The sequence below is a fragment of the Balaenoptera physalus genome, assembly GCF_965194825.1.
Source record: "Balaenoptera physalus genome assembly, chromosome: 17".
Taxonomy (NCBI): Eukaryota; Metazoa; Chordata; class Mammalia; order Artiodactyla; family Balaenopteridae; genus Balaenoptera; species Balaenoptera physalus.
Window position 1 is genome coordinate 60,929,775 of NC_138895.1, and position 24,722 is coordinate 60,954,496.

Genomic DNA, 24,722 nt, shown 5'->3' on the forward strand with positions numbered 1-24,722 from the left:
TATAAAAGACACTATTACTTTTTTTGGAATAATGCTGAGCAACTGTATTACCTTAGAATATGTAAATGTAAAATGTGAATATTTTAAGTCCTTCATTACATATGGGAAGGAGAATGGACCTAGAGATTGAGCCTACATTTTAGATTCCAACTCTGATATTATGTACAATAGAAGCTTCCCTCATTACCTGATTCTTTACTTGTTTGTAATTTGTTTGTCTTAAAGTTTAAAAATGGAGAATGTTTACTACACTGGAAATTAAGAGGAGCATATATATGTGACGATATTTTTATGAGCACACCTAAACAACCATGAAGAGGTATAAACGTAAGATTTTGTAGAAAAACAGTGATGAAACAACACTCTTTTCTGTTTTATATTTGAGTTTGTTTGGTTTACACTGAGCTTTAAATATTGCAGTTCTAAGAGTTGTTCTGATTACCAATTGGAACAATTCTCCCCATTGTATATTACCTTTGAAATCATTACTTTGTGGAAATGAAAAATTATAAAATTACCATGTTTAGACCTACTAATGAGGGGAGACCATAAAATCAAAATCAGAATATATGCCATAAAAACTACTTGATACTATGGGGATTTTAAAACTGAAAATACAAAGATTTTATCATTTTAAAGAAGGGTTTATGTCAAATATTTGCCTCTAAATGTTTCCTAAAAAATTTTATTACAATAATATATAGGAATTAGCTTATAAATTAAGTTTCACTTTAAATGTCAATTATATATGTTTACGATTTGTTTTATAGTGTGTTAATAATAAATTAACTTAAAGGAGAAAACAAAATAATTAATTTATGCAGAGACTATGTCTTTGTCTAAAATGAATATTTACTATAGTAAATAAATATATCAAAAGATACAATTATCCAGATGAGGAGAAATGTGCCACATGAGTGTCCTACATGCTGCTAGTGAATCCAGGGACAAGAAGGTTTCAGGAGAAGCAACTGAAGAAAGAAACTGGACGCAGAAGTAAAAACTTGAACTTTAGATTATGAAAGTATTAAATACTTTTATTATGGGTTTGTTGCTAAATACTGTATTTTTAAAATACATTCTTGCCCATGAAGAAGTTAGTAGAGAATATAATGCAAATCCAAGTTATTTGTTTTCTTAAAGAATATGACACTTAAGATGTATCCTAAAAGTTCTTGTAACAAGATTTGGATTTGTAATAACTTAGATATAAAGAATTTCATGCTCAGCATCAACGTTACTCACTATTTCCCCAGATCTAGAGCTAATGACAACTGCAAAATTAACTAACGGCATCGTTATAATTGAAGCTGGCATAATAGGTTCAGTCATCTTAAAATCTGCTCACTAGAAAACTTTATAACTCATTGCTTTCAGAAGTTGACAACTGGAAATATGGAACTTTGTAATTTGTAGAATAAGATTGCTTCCTAATAACAAAATGTAAGACTAACAAGGTAGAGTGCAGAAACACCCTCTTCACCTGATTTTCATTTCTAACAATGAAAAGTGATTGACATCAATTTCGACCGTATTACAGGAGGAAAAGTAGGATAGTTTAGCTGCAACAAATTTCACCTCCTATTGAAACCAGCAAAGTATGGCTAAATAATGATATTTTGAAATAACATGATGACCAAACTGACATTGAAAATTTTTTTGAAAAGTAAGAAAAATGTTGCATCATGTAGTTTGTGTTTTGTGGGTTAACAGGATTGGTATCAACAAGATTCTGTTAGAAATGTGGGATCCTGAGCCCCACCAAACGTTTGAAATAAGAATCAGCTGCTTAACAAGATCTCCAGGTGGTTCTTATAAAGCCTGGAAAGCCGTGCTTTCAACAACGTAATCGATATAAAGAATGAGGCCTTAGTTCCAGTAGTCTGCGTGCCAATTACTGCCTTGGGCTGGTAAATGTCTAACAACTAGTTCTCTGGAAAACAAAAAACAAAAAAGCATGCTTTTAAAAATTTGCTGATTTCCATTGTGTAAGTACTCCAAACATAGCCATTTTCAAGGTATCAACATGAAGTCACCAAATGCTGAGTTGGGAAGAGAATTCACATCGCGCAATTTGCTCTCCTGATGCCCTCTGAGCCACCTACAGCATATTGCTATCTGTAAGTCAATCATGTTGTTTTTCTTTATCTGTAGATAAGAATGATAATATTTATCTGACCAAATTAGTTTGTGTCAATATAAAAGGATTCAAATACTTTTGTAAATTGTTGGGATATTAGTTGCTTTTATTTCTTTTTCTCCACCAAATCATAAGCATCCTGAGAGCCATATTAAAGGTTTTCTAACACCTAATATAATGTCTAGAACATGATAGGTGCTTATAATATGTGTTTTGGAAGACATTAGTAAATAGATAAGACTGTGTCCCATGCCTTTTTTATTGGTAGAACCACAATATTTTTATCTTTATAAACGGATATTAAACAAGAATATGTGCTGTTTCAACAAACTTAGAGAGTTGACTTGTGGTCACTAGAGGCAGGAGGTGTGGGGAGGAGGAATTGGATGAATAAAAGGTACAGACTTCCAGTATAAGATAAATAAGCACTAAGGATGTACTGTACAACATGATTGTTATAATTAACACAGCCGTATGCTATATATGAAAGTTGTTAAAAGAGTAAACCCTAGGAGTTCTCATGAAAAGGAAAAATTACTTTTTTCTATTTTTGAAATTTTATGTCTATGTGAGTTCACTAAACTTGTGGTAATCATTTCATGTTGTATATAAGTCAAATCATTATGCTTAAACTTATGCAGTACTGCATGTCAGTTATATCTCAATAAAACTGGAAGAACAAAAATACTAGTGGGGAAAAAAAACTAGAATAGACAAAACACCTGTGTGATATGTTGAACTAAACTATGCATAGTCCATCTATGGGGAAATAAAGAATATGTACTGTTTCTTATTCTGACACGGTGGCAGAAACTTCTAATTGTTCTTTATTAGCTTCTATCCCTTTCATTCATAGCAATACAATTTTTAGCTGGACATATTAACATCTTGAATAAAAGACTGCATTTCCCAGCCCCCAGTGCAGCCAAGTTTCATGTGACTATAATCTGACAATTGGATATAAACAGAAGTGTCATAAAAAGGTTTTGTGCAAAGAAGTATTAAGGACTATTCCTGAAGAATACACAGGTGTTGGGAGGGCAAGAGAGAAAGCTAGGAAAGCAGACAGGAGTCTAATGTAGTAGTCTAGTTAAATCCAGGGAGAGATGATAGTTGTTAGGACTCTAGGGTAGTAGTAGTAAAGATGGTGAGAAATGGTAAGATTCAAGACATATTTTGATTCAATATTTGCCTTTGAATTAGATGTAAGTTGCTAGAACAAGAAAGGAATAAAGCATGACCCCAAAGTTTTTGGACCTGAACAGTTGAATGAATTGTGTTGCCATTTTGTTGAGAAAGACATGGGGATGAGACAATTTGGAATTTAGCGAAGATATCAGGTTGGAAAATATGATGGGAAATTATAGTAAAATAATTGCAAAACTGCCACTATTTCTTTATCTCATCTCCCCTTTACGCATGCCCTCTGCCATATGTTGTCATGGTCCTGTTGTCTGAACCCTGGCTTGTTTATGTGATTTCCTTTAGCCAATGGGAAGTTAGCAGACCAAATCAAGCAGAGATTTTAAAAGTGCTTTTGCATTTCCATTTTTATCATGTTTGCATCTTGGGTATGGGCACAAGAACATACCTAAAATATCCTGTTAGTGGATGAGACACTTGAATATTGCCAAATCACCTCAAATTGTCCCAGATGAGGTCAGCCAGATTAGCCACTAGGCAGAAACATGAGTGAGTCCATCCAAGATTACCAGTGTGACAGAGCCAACCCCCTCATAAGCTTGAACAATAAATATTAATTTTGCATCCCCCTGAGGTTTTGTGATTGTCCTATAGCAATAGCTAAATGATAGATATGTTCAGTGTATCCATGTTTCTTTCAGACACTGGAGCAGATTAGCCCACATAGAGCATGAGTGTAGAGATGAGGGCCAAAGACTGAGTCCTGTGGCACATCAGTATCTAGAAGTTAAAAGCAGAAGGACCTGGTCACTTACTATGGTGAATTTTATTTATCAATTTCAGATGGAGATTGGGTATCTAAAATGATAATGTTATTATCAAACAAGCAAAAATAATACAAATTTGAAGTAAACCTCCCTCACAAAATTTAGTTCATGTGCTAAATGTATTTGTGTTTTTGTAAACAACTGCTGATAAAATGACATACATGGTTTATTAGAAATATATAAAGTTTGTGTTACTGATATTGTGTTACTTATTTTCCACTATAAATGAAATTATATCAGCTTGACTCGAGGGCAAAATGAAATAATATATGGCCAAAATTTTCACATTTACAAAATTGAAATGTAATCTAACAGACTAATTCCTTAAGTTAATAATGTGGAACCTTTGAACATTGTAAGTTTCTGTAGTTTCCCGTGTAAATCAGTTGCTTCCAAAACTCGTATCTTTCCCCAATTCATAAACAGAAGTTCATATAGATAAATTCTCTTTTCGTACATCAACTCATATCTGAAAGATTTCATTTGGTAAATCTCTAATCTGAACACATATACTTTTTTAATTACTTTGGTCTCATATTTCTTTTACATGGCTACTAAGTTCAAGAAAATCCTTTTCTCATTTTCCCCTATCCACAAGCCAAAAATATTTCAAAGCATAAGATTAGTATGTTAAATTGAAGTCCTTTATTCACATACTCTTGGGTATTTTTAATTTTTTAGTAAATTTTCAATTAATATCTTTGACAATTTTTCTATCAGAGACAATAGTATTTATATATATATAATATAAATATAAGTATACTTATTTATATTATATAAATATAATATAAATTTATATCTTACAGATTTCAGATTTTAAATCCATATTTTCTTTTGCCTTTTAATATAAAAGTGGCTTTTTATTTTATTATTATACAGCAGCTTTCACATTTTATTTAGTCCAATCTATCAATCAATCTTTTCCTTAGTGCCATATTTTCCTTTTGGCCTTTGCAGTTTGAAAGCTTTCCTCTCCCATGAGCTGATAATATTCTGCTATATTTCTTCATGGACTATACATTTTCATTTCAAGTTTTAATTATTTATAGTCATCTGGGATTTATGTTGTGATAACTGTATTAGGAAAATGTACTCAGTGCATAATATGAACAAGTATTACCCTGGCATAAAACAAACAAAAAATAGTACAAAAAGACAAAATGGGAGACTGATTGTACAAATAAATGTAGTTGGATAAATTCTTTTGAAGTCATGATGGAGGAGATATATCCCACACTACTGAAAGAGAGTTCAACAAACACCCCTTACAGGATGGACAAGAGGAAGGAAAGAAAGAGTACTCATTATTTTCAGATGATATTTACAAAATTATCCAAAAGTATATATAGAATGTTGTAGCTTATTAAATGCTGTTAAAAGTAATACTATATATAGCCGATAAAAATGTTGAAACTTTTAGATTAGCATCTACCCATGTGAGGATCTTCATATAATAATTCTTAAAGGTATCTTTCATTTGGAATTTTTAAAAGTGATTGAAAATTGTCTAACATTTATTGAATCCAGATGCTGTGGTGGTAGAACACTCTACGCATGTGTTGGGAAACAATTCTCCAGATGCCTCTCATGTTTTCCACATCTTATAAGGAGAGGCAGTGACTCTCTTTGTTCAGCAGCAATATGGAAATACTATCTTCCTCCAGAGCAAAGGGCCTGTTTACTTACTATCTATTATAAAAGATCCTGTTTCCCTAAGTTAAGAGTTCCTCTCCTGTATATGTGGGCATCACCTGGCACTCTTCTCATTGCCCTGTTGAGAAATGAGGCTCTGGGCACGTGAATAATTGCTGATACTCTATTTCTATTGCTGTATGTAATATAGCCCTTTGTCCCTGACTCAGTAGTTTTCTGTCTTCTGCCAGCATCCCTGAAACTGTGGCAGCCTAACTCGTTAACTTTCGAATAGGGTAAAATGTCAGAATCATCACTGTTTTTAACAATATGTAGATACATAGAACTATAAGATTTTTTTAAAGATGGATCAGTAGTTTCTGTTTTCTTTGTCACTAGGAAAAAATAATTATACTTAATCAAAATGACTAAAAGTTTGCAGTTTGAACATATTGTTACTTTCGGTTCTGTGTATTATCTCTTCTAGCCACAATGTCTTTAAGAAGATGTTTGTTCTTTGCTTCAGAGCCCTTATAATTATCCATAATTTTGTTATGAGTTTTTGTTTATGCACTTGCTTAAAGGACTATATTTAGATAACAAGTATTATTCAATTAATTTCTATACTAAACTTGGCATTCTTCCATTTCACCCTCTTTCCGAGTCAATTGCAATGACTGCCTCATCACGCTCCAGTTCTGTCTCTAGCACTGACGTGTTAGCTTAGAGCTGCAACTCTTGAGTGGATTACTTCTCTTAGCCTCTGTCAGGGTTTTGAGCTTTGTCCCTGGAAGAGCATTGCACATGTCTCTGCATATGTGAAAACTGTCATTTCTTCCCTTGTTTCAAGCTGAAAATGGATCACCCCATTGGCAGCACTATGATTCCTGGGAAACCCTATCTAAGGGTGCTTGCTACTCCCTAACTCATCTGGCTGAAATAACATATGGGTAAATTGTCACATCCATCTTCTTATTTGAACAACACTCTAAGAAAGACCAAACAAATAGCTAGATATATTGTTTCTTTTGAGAAAATGGAAATTCAGAGTTTATATGACATGACCAAACATTATAATATATATGAATATATATCAATATTACCAATATATAATATTGAATATATATGGTAGAACAGCAAAGATACTAGCTAACATTTATTGAATGTGCTGCGCTTTGAATGTTGCATCATTAACTTCCTTGATCTTCAAAACAACCTTGTAGAATCAGTATTGTATTACTCGTATTATGAAGAACTGAGCCTCAGAGCATCTGAGTGATAGCCTTAAATATTAGGTCTTGTAAAATTTTTTTTTTCCATTACCCTATATTTCTTACTAAGAACAAAAATATGCTATAGAATGGATAAAGAAGATGTGGCACATATATACAATGGAATATTACTCAGCCATAAAAAGAAATGAAATGGAAGTATTTGTAATGAGGTGGATGGAGTTAGAGTCTGTCATACAGAGTGAAGTAAGTCAGAAAGAGAAAAACAAATACAGTATGCTAACACATATATACGGAATCTAAGGAAAAAAAAAAAAAAAAGGCCATGAAGAACCTAGTGGCAAGACGGGAATAAAGACACAGACCTCCTAGAGAATGGACTTGAGGATATGGGGAGGGGGTGGGGTGGGATGTGACAGGGTAAGAGAGTGTCATGGACATATATACACTACCAAATGTAAAATAGATAACTAGTGGGAAGCAGCCGCATAGCACAGGGAGATCAGCTCGGTGCTTTGTGACCACCTAGAGGGGTGGGATGGGGAGGGTGGGAGGGAGGGAGATGCAAGAGGGAAGAGAAATGGGAACATATTGTATATGTATAACTGATTCACTTTGTTATAAAGCAGAAGCTAACACACCATTGTAAGGCAATTATACTTCAATAAAGATGTTTATAAAAAAAATGCTATATTAAAAATAAATTCGTATTAAATTGTGATCATCTTAAAAAATAAACATCTGAAGCACACTGTCCGATTATAATTGAATTGAACTTATGCAATAGAATATAAAAATATGCTACTTACTAACCTAAAAGAAATCAATTTACCAAAGTAAGGAGAAAAAAATATAAAGAATATATTAACTATATCTCTTTTCAGGTAAAGATAGTTCTGCTTAGGGTGATAAATAATAAAACGCATCTTCTAACCTTCTGTTCTTTCTCTTCCTGTATTTTCTATCCTGTTTTGAACTATCACCTAAATGAGTCACTCAACAGGATATGCTAGGCAGAATTCTAAGATGGGCTCCAAGATTTCCACCCCCTTCCCATGAGTACAGGTGGGACCTATGGATATGATGGAATAGTTGCCCCCTTCATTAGGTTACATTATATGGCAGTGGTGATGGGACAGTCGGTCCTGTGATTATGTTATACTACATAGCCCTCCTTGTAAGCCAAGTAGAGAGAAAGTCTGAGAGAAGTGTTATAGCTAAGCTGAAAGGTTTTGAACTGCCTTTGGGTGAGGAGGATGGTAAGGAACCACAAGCAGCCTATAAAAACTATGAAAAATCCCTGATCAATCACTGGCAAGAAAATAGGGACCTCAATCATACCACTGGTAAGGAAATAAATTCTACCAGCAACCAGTAAGCTTGGAATAGGACCCTGGCCTTAATCACAGTGCTAGCCAACACCCTGACAGCAGACTTGTGAGATCTGAGCTAAGAACCCAGCTGACCCCTGCCAAACTTTTAATCTATAGCACTATGAGATTATAATTTGTGTTGTGTTAGTCCACGAAATGGTGGTAATTTTGTTATACAGCAATACAAAACCAATACAGATGGGAAGGATCCTTTTGTGGAAAAATTCCTTTAAATATCATTATGAGAAGTAAATGCTATGCTATATCTACACAGAAAAGCACAATGAAATATTGTATGAAACATAGCAAGTGATGGCTAGTGTTTGACAGTTATGGCCAAAAGAGCATGCTGTAAAATGAGAAAATCTTCAGTTGGAAGCATGGTGTAAGGACGAAAAGTATTGATAAGTGCCTTCAAAGATGGCAGATAACCAGAATAATTATTGTAAATGCAAATGAATATGAAAAAAATTATTTAGAAATATTCAGTAATTTTAACTACATAGTTGGAAATATCATTGATTTAATAATTAGATAGGAGCAATAACAAAGGAACATTTAGTCCTCTGAATAATACTGAGTCCAAAAACCAGTGCCTTGAGGTCAATTTATATTAAAGAGTATACAAAATCTAAAGAATATTCTAGACAATATATCACACTATATAGGAAAAGTATAATTTTTATTGGGATAAACTATGTTGTCTTATGTGGTATGGGGAAATTTATTAAAAATCCATCTTAAAGCTGAGACTTGTGTAACAAGTAGTGAAAATGGGATGTGATGACATAGTTATTTCTCCATGCAGAAAAATAATTTTATCTAATACAGTACGTATACCCATTGAATGAAAATGATTGATGCTGCTTATTATTCCCATTGAAATATTTGATTTGCACATTTTATTTTACATATGTTTATTTCTTAATCATATTAAATGGTGCTCTGTTAAAGAGCATAATTATTTTTATAAGGAAGAAACCATTTCAAATTTAATTTTCTGTGATATGCCATCATACTTAACAGTCAAATAATAAACATAAATTTATATTTTGCTAATTTTCTACATTTTGTTAAGAGGGAATCAAGATAAATCCACAAATTAATTCCTTAACCAAACTTATAGTATAGTTCTCTTTTAAACCACGAGTTGTATGCTATCAATTATAACAATTTATCACAATGTATAGTCTTTGAGTGTATGAAACACAAAAAAATCTTTGACATATAATTAGAATCTTACATTAATCACTGTCTCAATTAAACTTCATTCTAGCACTCATATAAAAATGATAAATTATAGCAGTTGACAGATATGACACAGTTAGCAACATATATAAAAGAAGGAAATTTAATGTGAAATGAGATTACATACTGTGTTTAATCATCCTACTTCTGGAGAATAAAATACAATCTTGAATTCCATCCCATCTTCTCCATATGAAGCACAAAGATTAAGTAGGTCATATGTCACTGGCTTTAACATTTTTTTATATTCAGCTTATTTTTCTCTTTATGCCATATGAGCAATTTTGTATTTTTAAAGTGCTTCATAAAGAAACTACTTCAAGAAAGTAAAGATTTTAAAGTAAAGAAAATATCTATAAAAAGTAAAAATAATTTTAAGTATCATTTATGGCTTTTCTCAAATAAAAGACCAAAATTTTTCCTAAACCTTGTTCATTTAACGTAAATATTTGTGGTTACTGCCTTTTAACTTATTCACTGGCGTTTTAAATCTTTGTAAGTGGGAAATGTATTAAGTCTTTCCTCATTCCAGATCAAAGTATTAGATATTCCTATTTATTACTTGTATGTAACAAGCATCTATTAAGTGCTTGCAGTGTGCCAGGAATGTGCTGAAATAGGGTGCAATTTACAAAACAAGTAAAACAGGTTCTATACCCTCAAGCTTCTCAGAGCCTAGCGTGAGCAAAAAATATCAATACATTGTACAGGTGTACTCAGCGGGAGAGCTGGAGATTTAAGGTAGAACAATTTAAATACCATAGTATATGTAGAAATTTAATATATGTTCATGTGACCATTTCATGAATTGAGGCAAATGATGAGAAATAAGGCTGGAGATCTGTTGTTGTACAGGTTGTATGTGCTACACTGTGCAGAAATGGGAAATGTTTAAAATGTTATTGCTTTTTTTAAAAAAAGAGTTATTGCTTAATGTCGAAAAGCATTCATAGTATTGAGAATACTATTCAAGTTTTGTTGTGAGTACAATGAAAATATATATCTTCCTGGATCATAGATGTAAACTTGAGAATTAATAAATTTTTACGTATACCCAGCCAAATCCACATATTCATTATAACACTGTAACTTTTAACTCCATTCTGTAGATGATATTTAGGGAAAAGTCTGATTTTTGTAATTCTCTAGATTGGGATTTTGAACAATTTAAAAGGGAGAGAATATAGCCAGTGTAACTTTAAGTAGAGTATATTCTATAAAAATATTGAATCACTATGTCGTATACCTGAAACTAATATAATATTGTAAATCAACTATACTTCAATTAAATAAATAAATACAAGAGAGAGAAGGCACTCATGACTTAGAGAGATGGTCACTGGCCACTACAGACAAAACCACTGCTGGGGCCAAGTACAGGGTCCCATGAACAGCTTCCCACACTATCAGATAACTAGGCCATAGGAAAGAGGTGCACCAAAGAGCCAGACTGTGGTGAACAGACCTTTGGAGGGACCTGCCTGCAGCTGACAAAACTTGTGGAGGGCCAGACCCCCAAAGTCCTCAAACCTAGGGCTACTGTTCCAGAAAGGCCAGGACACAGCTGCTCACACTCCGTGAGGACCTGAACATTGAAGACAAGTCTCCCAGAGGGCCAGACCAAACAGAGCCTGATCGCCAGAGAGTTAGTTCACAAGAGTGGGACATCTCAGAGGACCATGTCATCTGGGATGGGACTTGGGCAGAGTATGGTGGCCTAGATCTCTGGAAGACTAAACCATCCAAGGGCCAGATTCCCAGTGATAAAAATTCCAGAGATAGAACCTCCAATGAATCTAGCCATGAAGGATGGAAAACCCAGAGGACTGTGCCATGGAGATCAAGGCCACCTGAGAAATTGTCTTCCATAGTGTCAGACCAAACAGGCAAGGACCACTGGAGGAGCAGGCCATGGAAAACAAGACCCCCAGGCTAGACCCTGGGGAACAAGGGAGGACCAGATTCCAAAGGGGAATGCTACGAAGGGGCAATGACGGAGACAGGATCTCATCCTAGTTCCCTGGTACCAGCTGTACCTCCTGCTCCTGCCCCTAGCCACTGGTGGCTAATGAAGCCAAGAAAAGCTGGAGCACAGGGATGGCACCAGTAGTGGGAGTGGAGGTAGGAGGATAATCTCATCCTCTGCCTGCGGCTCAATCCGAATTTCAGGGCAGGAAGTTACCCAAAGTAAGTAAAGTTGGGGGGGGGGGGCGGGGCAGGCCATGGATTAAGATGTTTCAATGCCTAAGTAGCCAGACTCTATGGAACCCTGAAGGCAAAATATTTGAATTTGATCGAGAGACCAAAAAAAACAGTCTCTGCACGTATTATATTTCCTTGTATTATGTTTTAAAAATATGATCTCTTGTTTATTCTTAAAAGTAAGGTAAAGATCCATTAACTTCTTTTATGAACCTAACCTACCTTCATTGCTAGAAAACTAATATATGTAATTTTATTACATAAATTTCTCTTGCTACAATTCAGCTGTCTTGCTAGAAGCATAACTGACTTCATTCTAACTTGTAATCTCTCCATTAAAGTTCATGGTACTGCAGTTTAAATTTATAAAGCTTAGGAATAAAAAATAACACCTAAAATTAAAAATCTCTAAAGTCATTTGACATTCTCAAGTGAAAACTTTTAGTAAACATGTGTGATGGATAGCTAAAATAGAATAGTAAATAATATAAACATTCTTCTGTATGTGAAGTGTTTAAAAAGGACACAGAATATATAGGTCACATGTAATATACACAAAAATATATTTCAGCTTTTATATTTCGTATTGTTTTATACACAGCATTATCAGTAATTCTTACTTTTGTAATGCTCTTTTGCACTAAATTTTATGTGGTCATATATATTTATAATGGAATTAGTTTGTAGTTAGGTATAGAATAAGTCTCTGAAATATATACAGTTTATATCTCTAGGGTACTTAAACATATTTTTACATTAAGGTTAGTGCTTTATTAAATTCTTGCTCATTACAATTTTTCATATAATTTTCTAGGGTGAGAAAAATCCATGTAAAATGTTTAGCACTGTGATTGACACAAATAAATCACTCAATAAATGTTACCTAGTAGTAATACTGTTATTAAACAAATTTTTATGTTTCTTAATTAAAATGTGAAAATGATTGAACAGCAAATTTGCTAAAACTGAGACTGTTATCCCTGTAATACCTTAATTACTTAGTCATACACATCAATAATCATTAGGGCATAATAGCTACCTTGAGTTTGAAGCGATTTTCAAGACTTTATTTTTATGTCTGTTTCTGATCATTGAAGGATCACTGATACATACTGAAATTATTCATTGAGATTCTCCTAGACATTAAACTAACCAATTCATATAATATATAATAATATTTAATGATTACATGTAATATGTATATAATCCACTATATGCTTGGATTGTATTACTTTCTACAATAAACAATTCCAAAATGATAAGATAGTCTATGGTATACCTTTATGATCTTGCACCTATAAAGAATGATTACATAGCTTTGAAAGTAAAATGTGAAAGGAGTCCATTGTACAAAATAACTTTTAGCAGAAACTAGAATATATTTTGAACTCTGTTTGGCAGATCTGAAAAGACAAAAGAGCATTTCCATTGTGTGCTCCACAGAATACAGATGGTACCAGTTTTATCCTGATCAAATTTTGAAAGATGGTTATATGACTATTCAACTTAGTATACACTAGTGTTTTTCCAACTTGTTTCACAGAACACTATTCTACTCATTTGTTTTTATAAATCTTAAGAAACATATGAAAACAAAGTTCTGTGAAACAAATTTTGAGAAACAGTGACAAGAAATTCAAGTGTATGATAGACAATAATGAGGAAAAATAAAAATATATGCAGCTAGATATTAATGGGGAAAATTTTCCACAGAAATGTAACACCTCGCAGCTTCAACTTCAAGAAGTTTAAAAGCATTTCTGATAAATGGTTAAGAGCTCTGAAACTCAATCAAAATGTGTGAAACGGGGACATCAGCCTCCACAGTTTTAAAGTATATGGGCTGAAGTAAGATAGCAGAAGTTTGTAACAACAGAGAAGGTCTGTGAAGATCACAGATGACGTACATTTATCAATTTTTCTACATTGGATTTGCAATTGGAATTACAATGCATATTATACGGCTTCACTCTACAGTCTGATTCAGGATTGTAATTGGGGCCAAGAATTCTACATTTTAGCAAATTCTCCAGATGATTCTGATGCATGTGGTCCACTATTGGCAGTTTGAGAAACACAGAAAAATGCACAAATATCACTAATAGATAGAGACCTCATAAATTCTAGTACACAAGGACAAAGTCTCAGGAAACTTTAAAAAAATAAAGAAAATAATTAGTAAGTGATTATATGGAGGGAGATGAAATGAAAATAAATGAGATTCAGACATTAGGTTCATCCTGCAAAAAAAAAAAACAAAACAAAAAATACAGGTGTAAATTTAGAGGACAGGCTTTGAAATTTCAAACTAAGTTTTCTGAACTTCACAATACACCAGTTGGCCTTGAGAGTGTCATTGGCTGTGGTTAAATAAATAAATGCTTGTAGCTGCTCCCTCTGTAAAATATTACATAGTGTTGCACATGGTGTGGTAGGACTAATGAAGCCTAACCCACACGCCCACACACACACCCCAGAATCCCTGGAACCTGTGAATATGTCGTATTACCTTGCAAAAAGGACTTTGCACGTGTAATTATGCTTAAGGACTTTAACTTGGGGAGATTGGGTCTACATGGATAATCAAGGCTAATCTAATGACATAGGCCCTTAGAAGCTAAGAAATTTCTCCAGCTGAAGTCAGAGGTGTGTGGGAAAAGAAGATAGTAGAGAGATGCACTAAGAAGGGAACATTAGAGAGATTTCAAGTATGAGAAGGATTCATTTCACCAGTGGCTAGCTCACAAATGTAGGTCTTACATGCAAGGAAGAGAGAGGCCTCTAGAAACGGTGGGCAATAGATCTTTTCCAGAGCCTTCTGATAAAAGCCTAACCAGCTGACATTTTTATTTCAGCCTTATGAAACTCTGAGCAGAGGACTAGCACAGACAACCAGGACTTTTCAACTACAGAACTGTGAGATAATATATTTTTGTTGTTTTGCTGCTAAATTTGTGGTTGTTTGCTATGGTAGCCATAGAAAAGTAGTGTACATGGTAGAAGATACCCATCACAAATCAATACCTGAAGATGTTCTGCAGGATGATGACCAATCCCTCAATACTACCCAGATGCCTAGTACCTTATATTTTAAGTCAGGATCTCCCAAACATACATTGAAATGTCATGAAGATATATGAATCCATTTTCACTGAAGCAGAAAAGACAGAAATTTAATGTTGTATATGTAGAAACAATGGAGAGCTATGAAAATATTTTTGACAGTATTTCATGAAACTTGACAGTCAAACCAGAAAGTATGGCAGTATTATAATACATCTTCCAAGTTCCTACAATTTCAATATACTTAGTATTTGCTGAAAGAATAAACTAACCTAAAATATGTTCATACTTTGATGAACAGAGTACAAATTCTCTATTATGGAGCCTTTAATAGAAAACTATTGTATTACTAACTCCTTCAATATTGCCAAAATTACACTTAAAATTAAACCCTTTGTGTTTGTAGTGTTTTAAACTATGAATTAAGTTGCCAAGATAAAAATATTCAACTATTGTGAAAGTACCTTCAAAAATAATGATTATTACTATCACAATGGAGGAAAATAAGTCTTGGAATGCATCCTCCCCTGCTAGAGAAAGACAGTTCAGAAATGTATTAGGTAGAAAATAGTGTTCAAAACTGCTGTGATATGGCATTATTAAGAATATTAAAAAAAGAGAAAATATTTTTACTCAACAATTTGCTAGCAGGTATTTTTTTCCTAGGGAGAAAGCACTAGATGAAACTTTCAGTTTAAAACTTTCCCCACATGCAAACTGTTAACCTGTATACTAAAGCAATTCTATTTTATATATGATTGTTTTCTAGTGTGCTCTTTAAACATATTATATTTTGAATTATTATGTGCTTTAGAAAGTAACCACCCCTGCTACTGTATTTGTATATCTCTTATCATGATGTTAGATCTGGTGTGGTGCATTCCGGTAATATGGTCCTGGGGAGGCAAGTTGAATTCTGTTATGCTATTCCTACGGGTAAGGAAGGGATCCTTCCCTAAACTAGGTGAGATTTTATTGTCAAGTCACATAGAGAAGAAATTACAACTACATGACCTCAATATGCAGCCTTGAGAACAGGTTATTTTTACCTTCAGATTTTTTTTACACTGTAAAAAGGGAAAACAATACAGATTCTGTACATTTTTAACACCATCAGCAGAGCCTGTGGTGTTACCCAGTTATCAAACAATAATTGTATAGTGAAACATGAGTCCCCACACTATGTGGGATAAATAAAGATTATAAATGACCTCCAATCAGTTCAGGTTTTGATACTAAGTGAGCTTGTAGCAAACTTCCAGATAAAAAACATCATTTTCAAGTGCTTCTTTATTTTCCTCTTTGTGGTTAAGGGATTATGGATCTGTGGGACTGGAAATACTGGTTTAAAATGAAAAATGTCAACTCTTGTCTCTTAATAGAATTTTCTCTTTATTCCAACTTGCAGAGAACACAAATGACCAGTTTATTTTATGGCAGAGAGGCAAAGAACAGAGGAGAATAGGATGGAGTCTGTGATGCCTGAATCTCAAATCAGGCCTAGTTTCCTTTTACTCTCAGATTCTGTTCCCTTTTATTAAGGTTTAAACCTATAGAGATGCCATGGTCTCATCTCCTAAGAAGATTTATGGGCAAGGTTTTCCTCTGTCTAGGCACACTACAATGAAACATTAAAGCCTACTAAGTCTAGCTTTTTATTATATATTGATGATTATTGAGAAGGTGAATCTTGGTATAAGATTTGATATAGCAGGATGAACTATAACTTCTGTCCTGGTGAGTTTTCTTCTATTTTTACCCTGGAGAATTTTGGTTTTACTACATTGAACTGGGCAGTGGTCCTTTTATATTACCATCACTTACCTTCATAGTACACTTTAAATCCATGAGCACTAACTGCAAAATCACTGGTTAAACGTAGTGAGAACACAGATTTGGTACTTGTCACTGGTGGTGGCAGATGGAATCCTGTTAACCTGAAACATAAACAGAATTAACTATTAGCTATAGACATTTTACCTAATAGAGTTGAAAGAGTATTAAAAGTCATTTTATCAAATCCCTAAGCTTTGTGAGTGTGTGTGGTGTGAATTAATTTATTACATGTTGATTAGAACGTGTCACTCATCGAAAGCAATTGCTATAAGTATATATAAATATGTTTATTTATGTGTGCGTGCTATTACTGTTTATCATGCCTATCCCATATATCATCTATATGAAAATATTGATCAATTCAAACTTTGGGAACTAAGTTATGAGATTATGGGTCTGTGCATATTTTAGCTGTTGATTTTAGTAACACTTAGAAGACATTTCTGTTGAATTTTCCTGACAGTTTAAAATATATATGAGTGGGAAATATTTCATGAAATTTAATATTAAAGGAAGAGATGTGATCTAAATATGAAATCTCTAAAGTAAAATTTCTACATGTGAGAAGTGATTCTGTTTTATCAGATTCCAGGAAGTTCTATTAAAATTAATAGTTGCAAATTATTTTTGGTTAATAATGCATAAGTTTATATAACAAATAGTTGTCTGATATTTTTGCCCATAATTCACTACTTACTTTGCTAATAATTTATTGCATATAATAAGCTCGATCATATAAAATATAATTTACAATTGACAATAAAGCAGAAAAGAAAAATTAAAAATAAGAAAAAACACATTCATTGGATATAATTTTTATAAAACTAATGAAGATGAATAATTTTAAAAATTTTCTATGAATTGCCCTTTATGTAACTTTCTCATTTTTTATTCTTAATATGAGAGTTAGGATTGAGAATTTTATGCAATGGAATTATATTATTTTTTAATATACTTGCTATTTTTGCCCAACATTATATAGGTAGAATTAGTACTGAAATTATCAAATATTTTTATTTCTGAATAGCAGTAGTTCTCGTTTGTCTCAGGCCTACTTACTCTAAAAATTTATTAAGAACCCCAAAAAGATATTGCAGGCTAGATCTATCAATATTTAAGTTTAAGCTGAGAAACATTTTAAAATGTACATTAGTAATATCATTTAAAAATATCCAGAATAAATCCATTATGTATTGACATAAATAATATTTTAGTATTAAATAACTATCTTTTCCAAAACAAACAACGAGAAGAATACACTGTGCTTTATTTTTGCAAATCTCTTTAATACCTGTCCCATTAGTAGAAAATAGCTAGATTATCATATCTGCTTCTTTATTGAATATATTGCAATATGTTATTTTGTTTGATGGGTATGAAGAACCCTGATCTCACTTAGACATTTAGTTGTAAAAGGGAAGAGTATTCTAATAGCTTTTGCTTGTAAAAGTGGTTATTCTTCTTTGATACTACATAAAAACTTGACTCGTTACAATGTTGAATTCAAACCATATCAGCTAATTTTTTTGCACTCTGTAACATTAAAGTCCTTTGGTTCACCTTGTCCTTGCAATAGATTATATTTACTCATGCATTTTTTTAACATTATGCATGCATTGGTCATTTGAAATATATTGGTTCACTGAGTTAGAGAGATCTTCCAAATATTGATACACTTCATTATAAAATATGTAAAAATCACATATATTTTTATTTCTATTGATCGCACCAGAAAAATCTTTAAACTTGGGGAAGCTCTAAAGCTTACAGTGGTGGATTGAAGTTTTCCAAAATTCTAATTTTTTACTTGAAAACTCAGACTTCATCACTGACGGCAAATCCTGTCAGTTGTTTTCCTTGAAGTAACAAGTCAGGTTCATATTTTTCGGAGGGGCAGGGGGGAAATAGATACCAAATGCCTAAGTGTGACTAACCATAGTTTATCTGTTAATCATTCTTTCAAATAAAAAGTTTGTTCCATGAAAAAAGTGGCTAGTTCAGCTGACAACTCAAGCTATTTTTCCTTCAGACAACCATCATATTTTAGTAGGCATAAGGTTTTTGTTTGTTTGTTTTTCATTTTTGTCCATTTTGTTGCACAGGTCATTAAAAAGAGGAGTATTACAGGGTGGACATTTAATGAAATAATTAGTTATAGCTTTAACAGGAACATTCTTAAGTACAATTGGATTTTTTTTTTTTTTTTTTTTGCACTGCAAGTGTGTGGCAGTAAAGAATACAATGACTAATGATTACTAGTACAGTTTGAAGTCACTGACTTGTGTTAATGCACCAGCAGTTTTATACCCAGCATTACTTTTGTGCATGAGGGCAAATGCCAATACAGAGAAAAAGGTGAATAATTCCTCAGTAGTATTATGGAAATAATTTTGATTTCATGGACCCCCTGAAAATGTCTCAGAACTTTCAAGGATACATGGTTCACATTTTGAGAACCACTGTTGTATAGGAATCTACTACAATAAATATACCACAATTCATTTATTCACTCACTGTTGATGAACATTTGGGTTCTATATACTTTGTTCAGTATGTCTTCATCAACATCCTTATCAAAGTCCACTCTTGGGACTTCCCTGGAAGTCCAGTGGTTAAGACCGCGCTTCCACTTCAGGGGGCGTGGGTTCGATCCCTGGTCGGGAGCTAAGATTCCCACATACCACACGGTGAGGCCAAAAAATAAATAAATAAATAAATAAATAAATATATATATATATATATATATATATATATATATATATATACAGAAAATACAGAAAAGTCCATTCTTAAACACTTACATAGCAATTTTCTCTAGAGTATATAAGCATTTACAGCTTTAAATTTTCCTCTTTTTGCTGCATAAGCTACACCCTGCAAGGGACCTAGTCAAACTTTTTTCTAAATTCCTTTGTGATTTCCTCTTTGTTCCATGGTTAGAAATACATTGCTTAAATTATAAACATATGGGTTACTTTAGTTATGTTTTGTTACCAATGTGTATCTCATTTGCATTATAGTCAGATAACATTTTCTCTATGAATTTAATCCTTTGAAATTCATTCAAATTTACTTTATGGTCAGATATTATAAATTTTTATTATGTGCTTAGTTTTCTTATAAAGAACAAGCGTATAATTTTCCTATACTTAATCCAAGTTATCACAAACTTAAACAACACCCATTATTATCTCACAGTTACGTGGATCTAGGCAGAGCATAACTCAACTGATTCTCTGCTTGGAGTCTCGCAAGAATGGAATCATGGTGTCAGCTAGGCTGCGTTGCTTTCTGGAAACTCTGAAGTTACATCTGCTTCACTTCCAAATTCAGCAGGCTATTGCCAGAATTCAGTTTCATGAAGTTGTAAGATTAAAGTCCTCCTTTCCTTGCTGGCTGTTAGCTTGGGGTTATTCTCAGCTTTTAGAAATTGCCAGCATTCCTTGGTTTGCGGCCCCCTTCCTCCATCTCCAGAGTCAGCAATGGCAGTCCAAGTTCTTCTCATTCTTCAGATATCTATGGTTTCCCCTTCTACCTCATCTCTCTGCTGCTCTCTCTTCTACCTCAGGCTGGAAGAATTTCTCTGCCTCTTCTGCCTCTGCTTTTAAATGCTCATGTAATTAGACTGTGCCCAAATGGATAATTCAAATATCTTCCTATTATAACATCTGTAATCTTAATTCCATTTGTAAAGTTCCTTTTGCCATGTGATAGAACATATTTGCAGGTTCTGAGGGAACCATTATTCTGGAATCATTATTCTGCCTGCAATAATGGGTATATATCAGAGGCTAGGTGCAGTCCCTGACTCCTAATGAAACAAATTAGTTTTCCATGTCTTAAAACTTTATATAAATAAAATCATATAATAAAGTTATTCTGCCTCTGGCTTCTTTGACTCAACATTACCTTTGTATTATTATAGCAGTAGTATGGAACTTAACTTTGATTGCTCTATAGGATTCCATTTTATGAATATACTTCAATTTATTTATCCATTCTATTGTTGGTGGACTTTTTTTTTTCCAGTTGGGTCTTTTGTAAATACTACTGCCACGAACATGTGTTACATGTTTTGTAAGCATTTATACATATTTCTCTTGAGAATATACCTAGTACTAGAACTTCGGGGTAATTGGGGAACTAATTAGTTGTTAAATAATTTTCTAGATTTTTTCAACATTATTTCTTGATATAAAGATGTAAAAATAAAGTATTCCCCACTTTAAATGCTCAGAGTATTTTTTCAGAAAAATAAGAAACATTGTCAGGGAAAAAAAAGGACAAATGATTTTGCAACAAAAAAAGTCTGAGAACCTATTTACCTTATAACCAGACTGTTATGATGTTATGTATAATATTATACTATGAAAAATGGCCTTCCAAAATTGCCTGGGCTCTAATCACTGGAATATTTAAATATGTCACCTTGTATGACAAAAGGAACTTTACACATGTGATTAAGTTAAAATCTTAAGAATAGGAAATTACCCTAGATTATCTGGATGGATCAAAGTATTCACAAGGGTCCTTATCAAAGGAAGGTAGGAGGATCAGAGTAGGAGATGTGACAATGAAAGCAGAGGTTCGAGTGATGCAGTTTCTGGCTGTGAAGCTAGAAGAGGGACACAAGCCAAAGAAGGGCAAGCAGCCTCTATAAGCTGGAGAAGTCAAGGAACAGATTTTCTCCTAGAGCCTCCATAAGAGATGCAGTCCTGCTGACACCTTGAGTTCAGCCCACTTAAATACGTTTTGGACTTCAGTTCTCCAGACTGCAAGATAATACATTTATGTTGTTCAAACCACTAAGTTTGCAGTAATTTGTTGCATCAACAATAGGAAACCAATGCATAGCTCTCTTTGGGGCTTTGAAATATACATTTTAAAAAAGTGTCTAAAATATTATTCTACAAATGAAAATAGAGGTTCCATGGAACCTAGTGACCACTGTAATTCACTGAGACTCATGTTGATATTATACAAAACAAGTAGATTGAGAGCCTATCAGTGCAACATTTATTTGAAAATAATGTTTTGAAAACCTTTCTATATAGGTAAAATATGCAATTTCATCCTCAGATTAGAAGGCATAAGGGACTGGGAGATATTAAACAACTGGATCAAGTTCACAGTAGAGCCAGGTCTAAGACTACAACATACTGTTTTGTCCCATTTTCTAGCGAACACCCTGTTCCTCCTCTCATTGTCTTTGGCACATTCATTAAATCAAAATATTAAATATTTGAACTACTAATGCACATGCAAACATACAAATTATTTTATATGCAATCTCAGATTTTTATACTTGTTCAGGTACATTAAATAATCCAATTTTTTTAGGAAATATTTAGAACCTTTTACCATTAAATTTTCCAAAATGATAGAGGACAATGTGAAGAATTTTTCCTATTTAGCAAAAGCAAGTTTTTTTCCAATTATCCTTAAATACTCAGTATGTAGTGGCATGCTGTATAATGGAAGATTTAGTTTTCTTTTTCACTTCAGTAAATGAGGGAAGATGTATGTTTTTAAACTTATTTTCATGATATTTGTACCATTATGAGGATTTACAGTAACTTGTTTTACTCCCTCCTGTGATACATTTCTTGATTGATTTGAAAATAAACTTTAAGTTATGAATCCCATTAGTTACTTTTCTTTACAAGACTTCATTTTATAATTTAATATTTATGTGTGATTATTTATTAAGCTTCTCTCTTTCTCCTTTGGGCACTAAACTTCCTGAAGTCAGTGCTTGGAACTCAATAGTTTATCACCAGTTCTTCATGCAATGCATTCCATGTAAGAGGCTCTCTTAACATGGTTAAATTAATGAACTGGAATGATAGAAGAATGTGAAAGCCATCATAATGCTTTCTTTTTCAAACCAAAAATTTTATTCTTAGAGCAGTGTTTTCAAGAATCATGAGAATGTAAAGAAATGCCAATTGTTAAGAAAATCCAAATAGTCTATTTAGAGACTCTTGTTCAGAGTTATTTTTTACCATGTTATTAATCTCAAGAGTTAAAGGGAGACCATATATTTTATGTATATCTATTTGAAATATCTTTTAGGATATAACTATATAATTTAAACATTTATTTTTCAGGTAAAACTAATATGATTTTTATCTTCAATATGAGTTATAAATTACAGTAGTTAAATATACATGTATTTTACCTGAATTTAACACATTTTCTATGTACTGTAAAAGCATAATATTTTATGGATAAGCATAATATTTTTCATGGAATTCAGATATTTGTGAAATTTAGGTTTTTATATATTGTTTTATTACCTTATCAATTATATTCCCTTCTTATTGACATATGATAAATTTGCATAGTGAATGACATTTTATGTTCCTTTTAAAGAATACCGGAGTGTAATTTTATTTTCACTGAATTACAATTGAAGAAATCACAGCTCAGAATTGATTAGTAAATTGTTTAAATCCATACAGCTGGTAGACAGTGGAGCAAAGATATAAACCCATAACTTCCAACTCCAGTCTATCTCTCTCCTTATGATTTTCCCATAGGGGAAATGATTTTTCCATGAGGGCAAAATGCATATTTAATTCATCTTTTTTCTCCACAATGCCCATATAAATTTCTTAACAAATATGTGGAATAGATAAAAACATGATTTTACCCACATTATAGCTTTAAGTAGTTGAGGCTGGTAAAAAACTGTGTCATAATTATGAAGTCATTGAATTAAAGGCCTGGAAATTAATGGGGAACCACTGCCTGTACATGTTGATACCTTTATGGCAAAGGTTACCAGTGGTTAGCAAAGATATTTTCCGACTAGGAAAACTAAATAAGATTAGCAAACAGAAATGTCAGGGGAAAGTCCTAGATGATGCAATGTTAATGTCCTTCAGATATTATTTTTTATCAAAGTTAAAATTTGAGGAGTAGCCAATAAAGTGTTGAAATATATTAATTTTGCTATGTAGCTACTTTGTTTTATGACATCACAACAATCAATATTTTCTCTCACCATAAATTTGATGCTTAAAAATGCATGTAAACTCAGATTAAAGAACAATAATTTCCCTTTAATACATTTAGTTTCATGAAAAATTCAAAACATTTCCTCTATTTCACATTTGTATTTGGTGAATGTTTTGTCATGAACTACTTTATGGCCATTGTTTCAGTAAGTTCTCTCATGTGACAGGATGGCAGAGCATGTTGGTTGTTTTTTCATCTTACATTTAATAGTTTCTAATGTATAACCACTCTTCTACCTTTCCCCTAATCCCACATGCACCCCTAATCATATTTTAGCATTTTGTTACTTACTAGACAAAACATTCATCAGAAGCTGTAGAATGTGTTAAAATTCACACACTTAAAGCAAGTGGTCCTATCACTTCTCACGCCTGCTTTTAATAGATGAAAACATTCTTGAAGCATTTCCTCTTAAAAAGATTCAGAAACATTAATGATATTTCAAACTGTAATGAGTAGCTAGTTACAGGGAGAATTAAATGATTAACTTGTAACTTTATATCAATGACTAATATGAAAAGTACTAAAATAATTATTTGGTAATTAATGCAAAAATGATAGAATTTAAATTACCTGAAAGTCATTTAAAATGTCAATGCATATGCTTTTTAAATAATAGGCTGTTCGTTTAATATCTTCTTAAATTAATGGCAATAAATGTGCCATTTTATAGCATAATGTAACAGGAACCCTTAAAACATCGACACTGGTGGATGAAAATGATGCTTGTATCATTATCTAAATGTGTTTATCAACTTTGTTTTTTAAACGAGTTTATCACCACACAATTTTTTTTTTTTTAGATTTTTATAAGCATGGCTTTTAATTTATTTATGTATTTATTTATTCTTGGGTGTGTTGGGTCTTTGTTTCTGTGCGAGGGCTTTCTCTAGTTGCAGCGAGCGGGGCTCTGTTCATCGCGGTGCGCGGGCCTCTCACTGTCGTGGCCTCTCTTGTTGCGGAGCACAGGCTCCAGATGCGCAGGCTCAGTAGTTGTGGGTCA

General features: G+C 32.9%; 1 protein-coding gene across 2 annotated transcripts in view; it reads right to left on the reverse strand.

Annotated features, from left to right (window-relative positions):
* Positions 1-24,722, reverse strand: part of CSMD3 (CUB and Sushi multiple domains 3) — a 1,197,521-nt gene that overhangs the window by 994,106 nt on the left and 178,693 nt on the right. For both annotated transcript variants that reach the window (XM_082433293.1, XM_082433292.1), the window contains exon 3: positions 16,685-16,797. In XM_082433293.1, the coding sequence (XP_082289419.1) occupies positions 16,685-16,797 (113 nt within the window). The remainder of the gene's footprint in view (positions 1-16,684; positions 16,798-24,722) is intronic.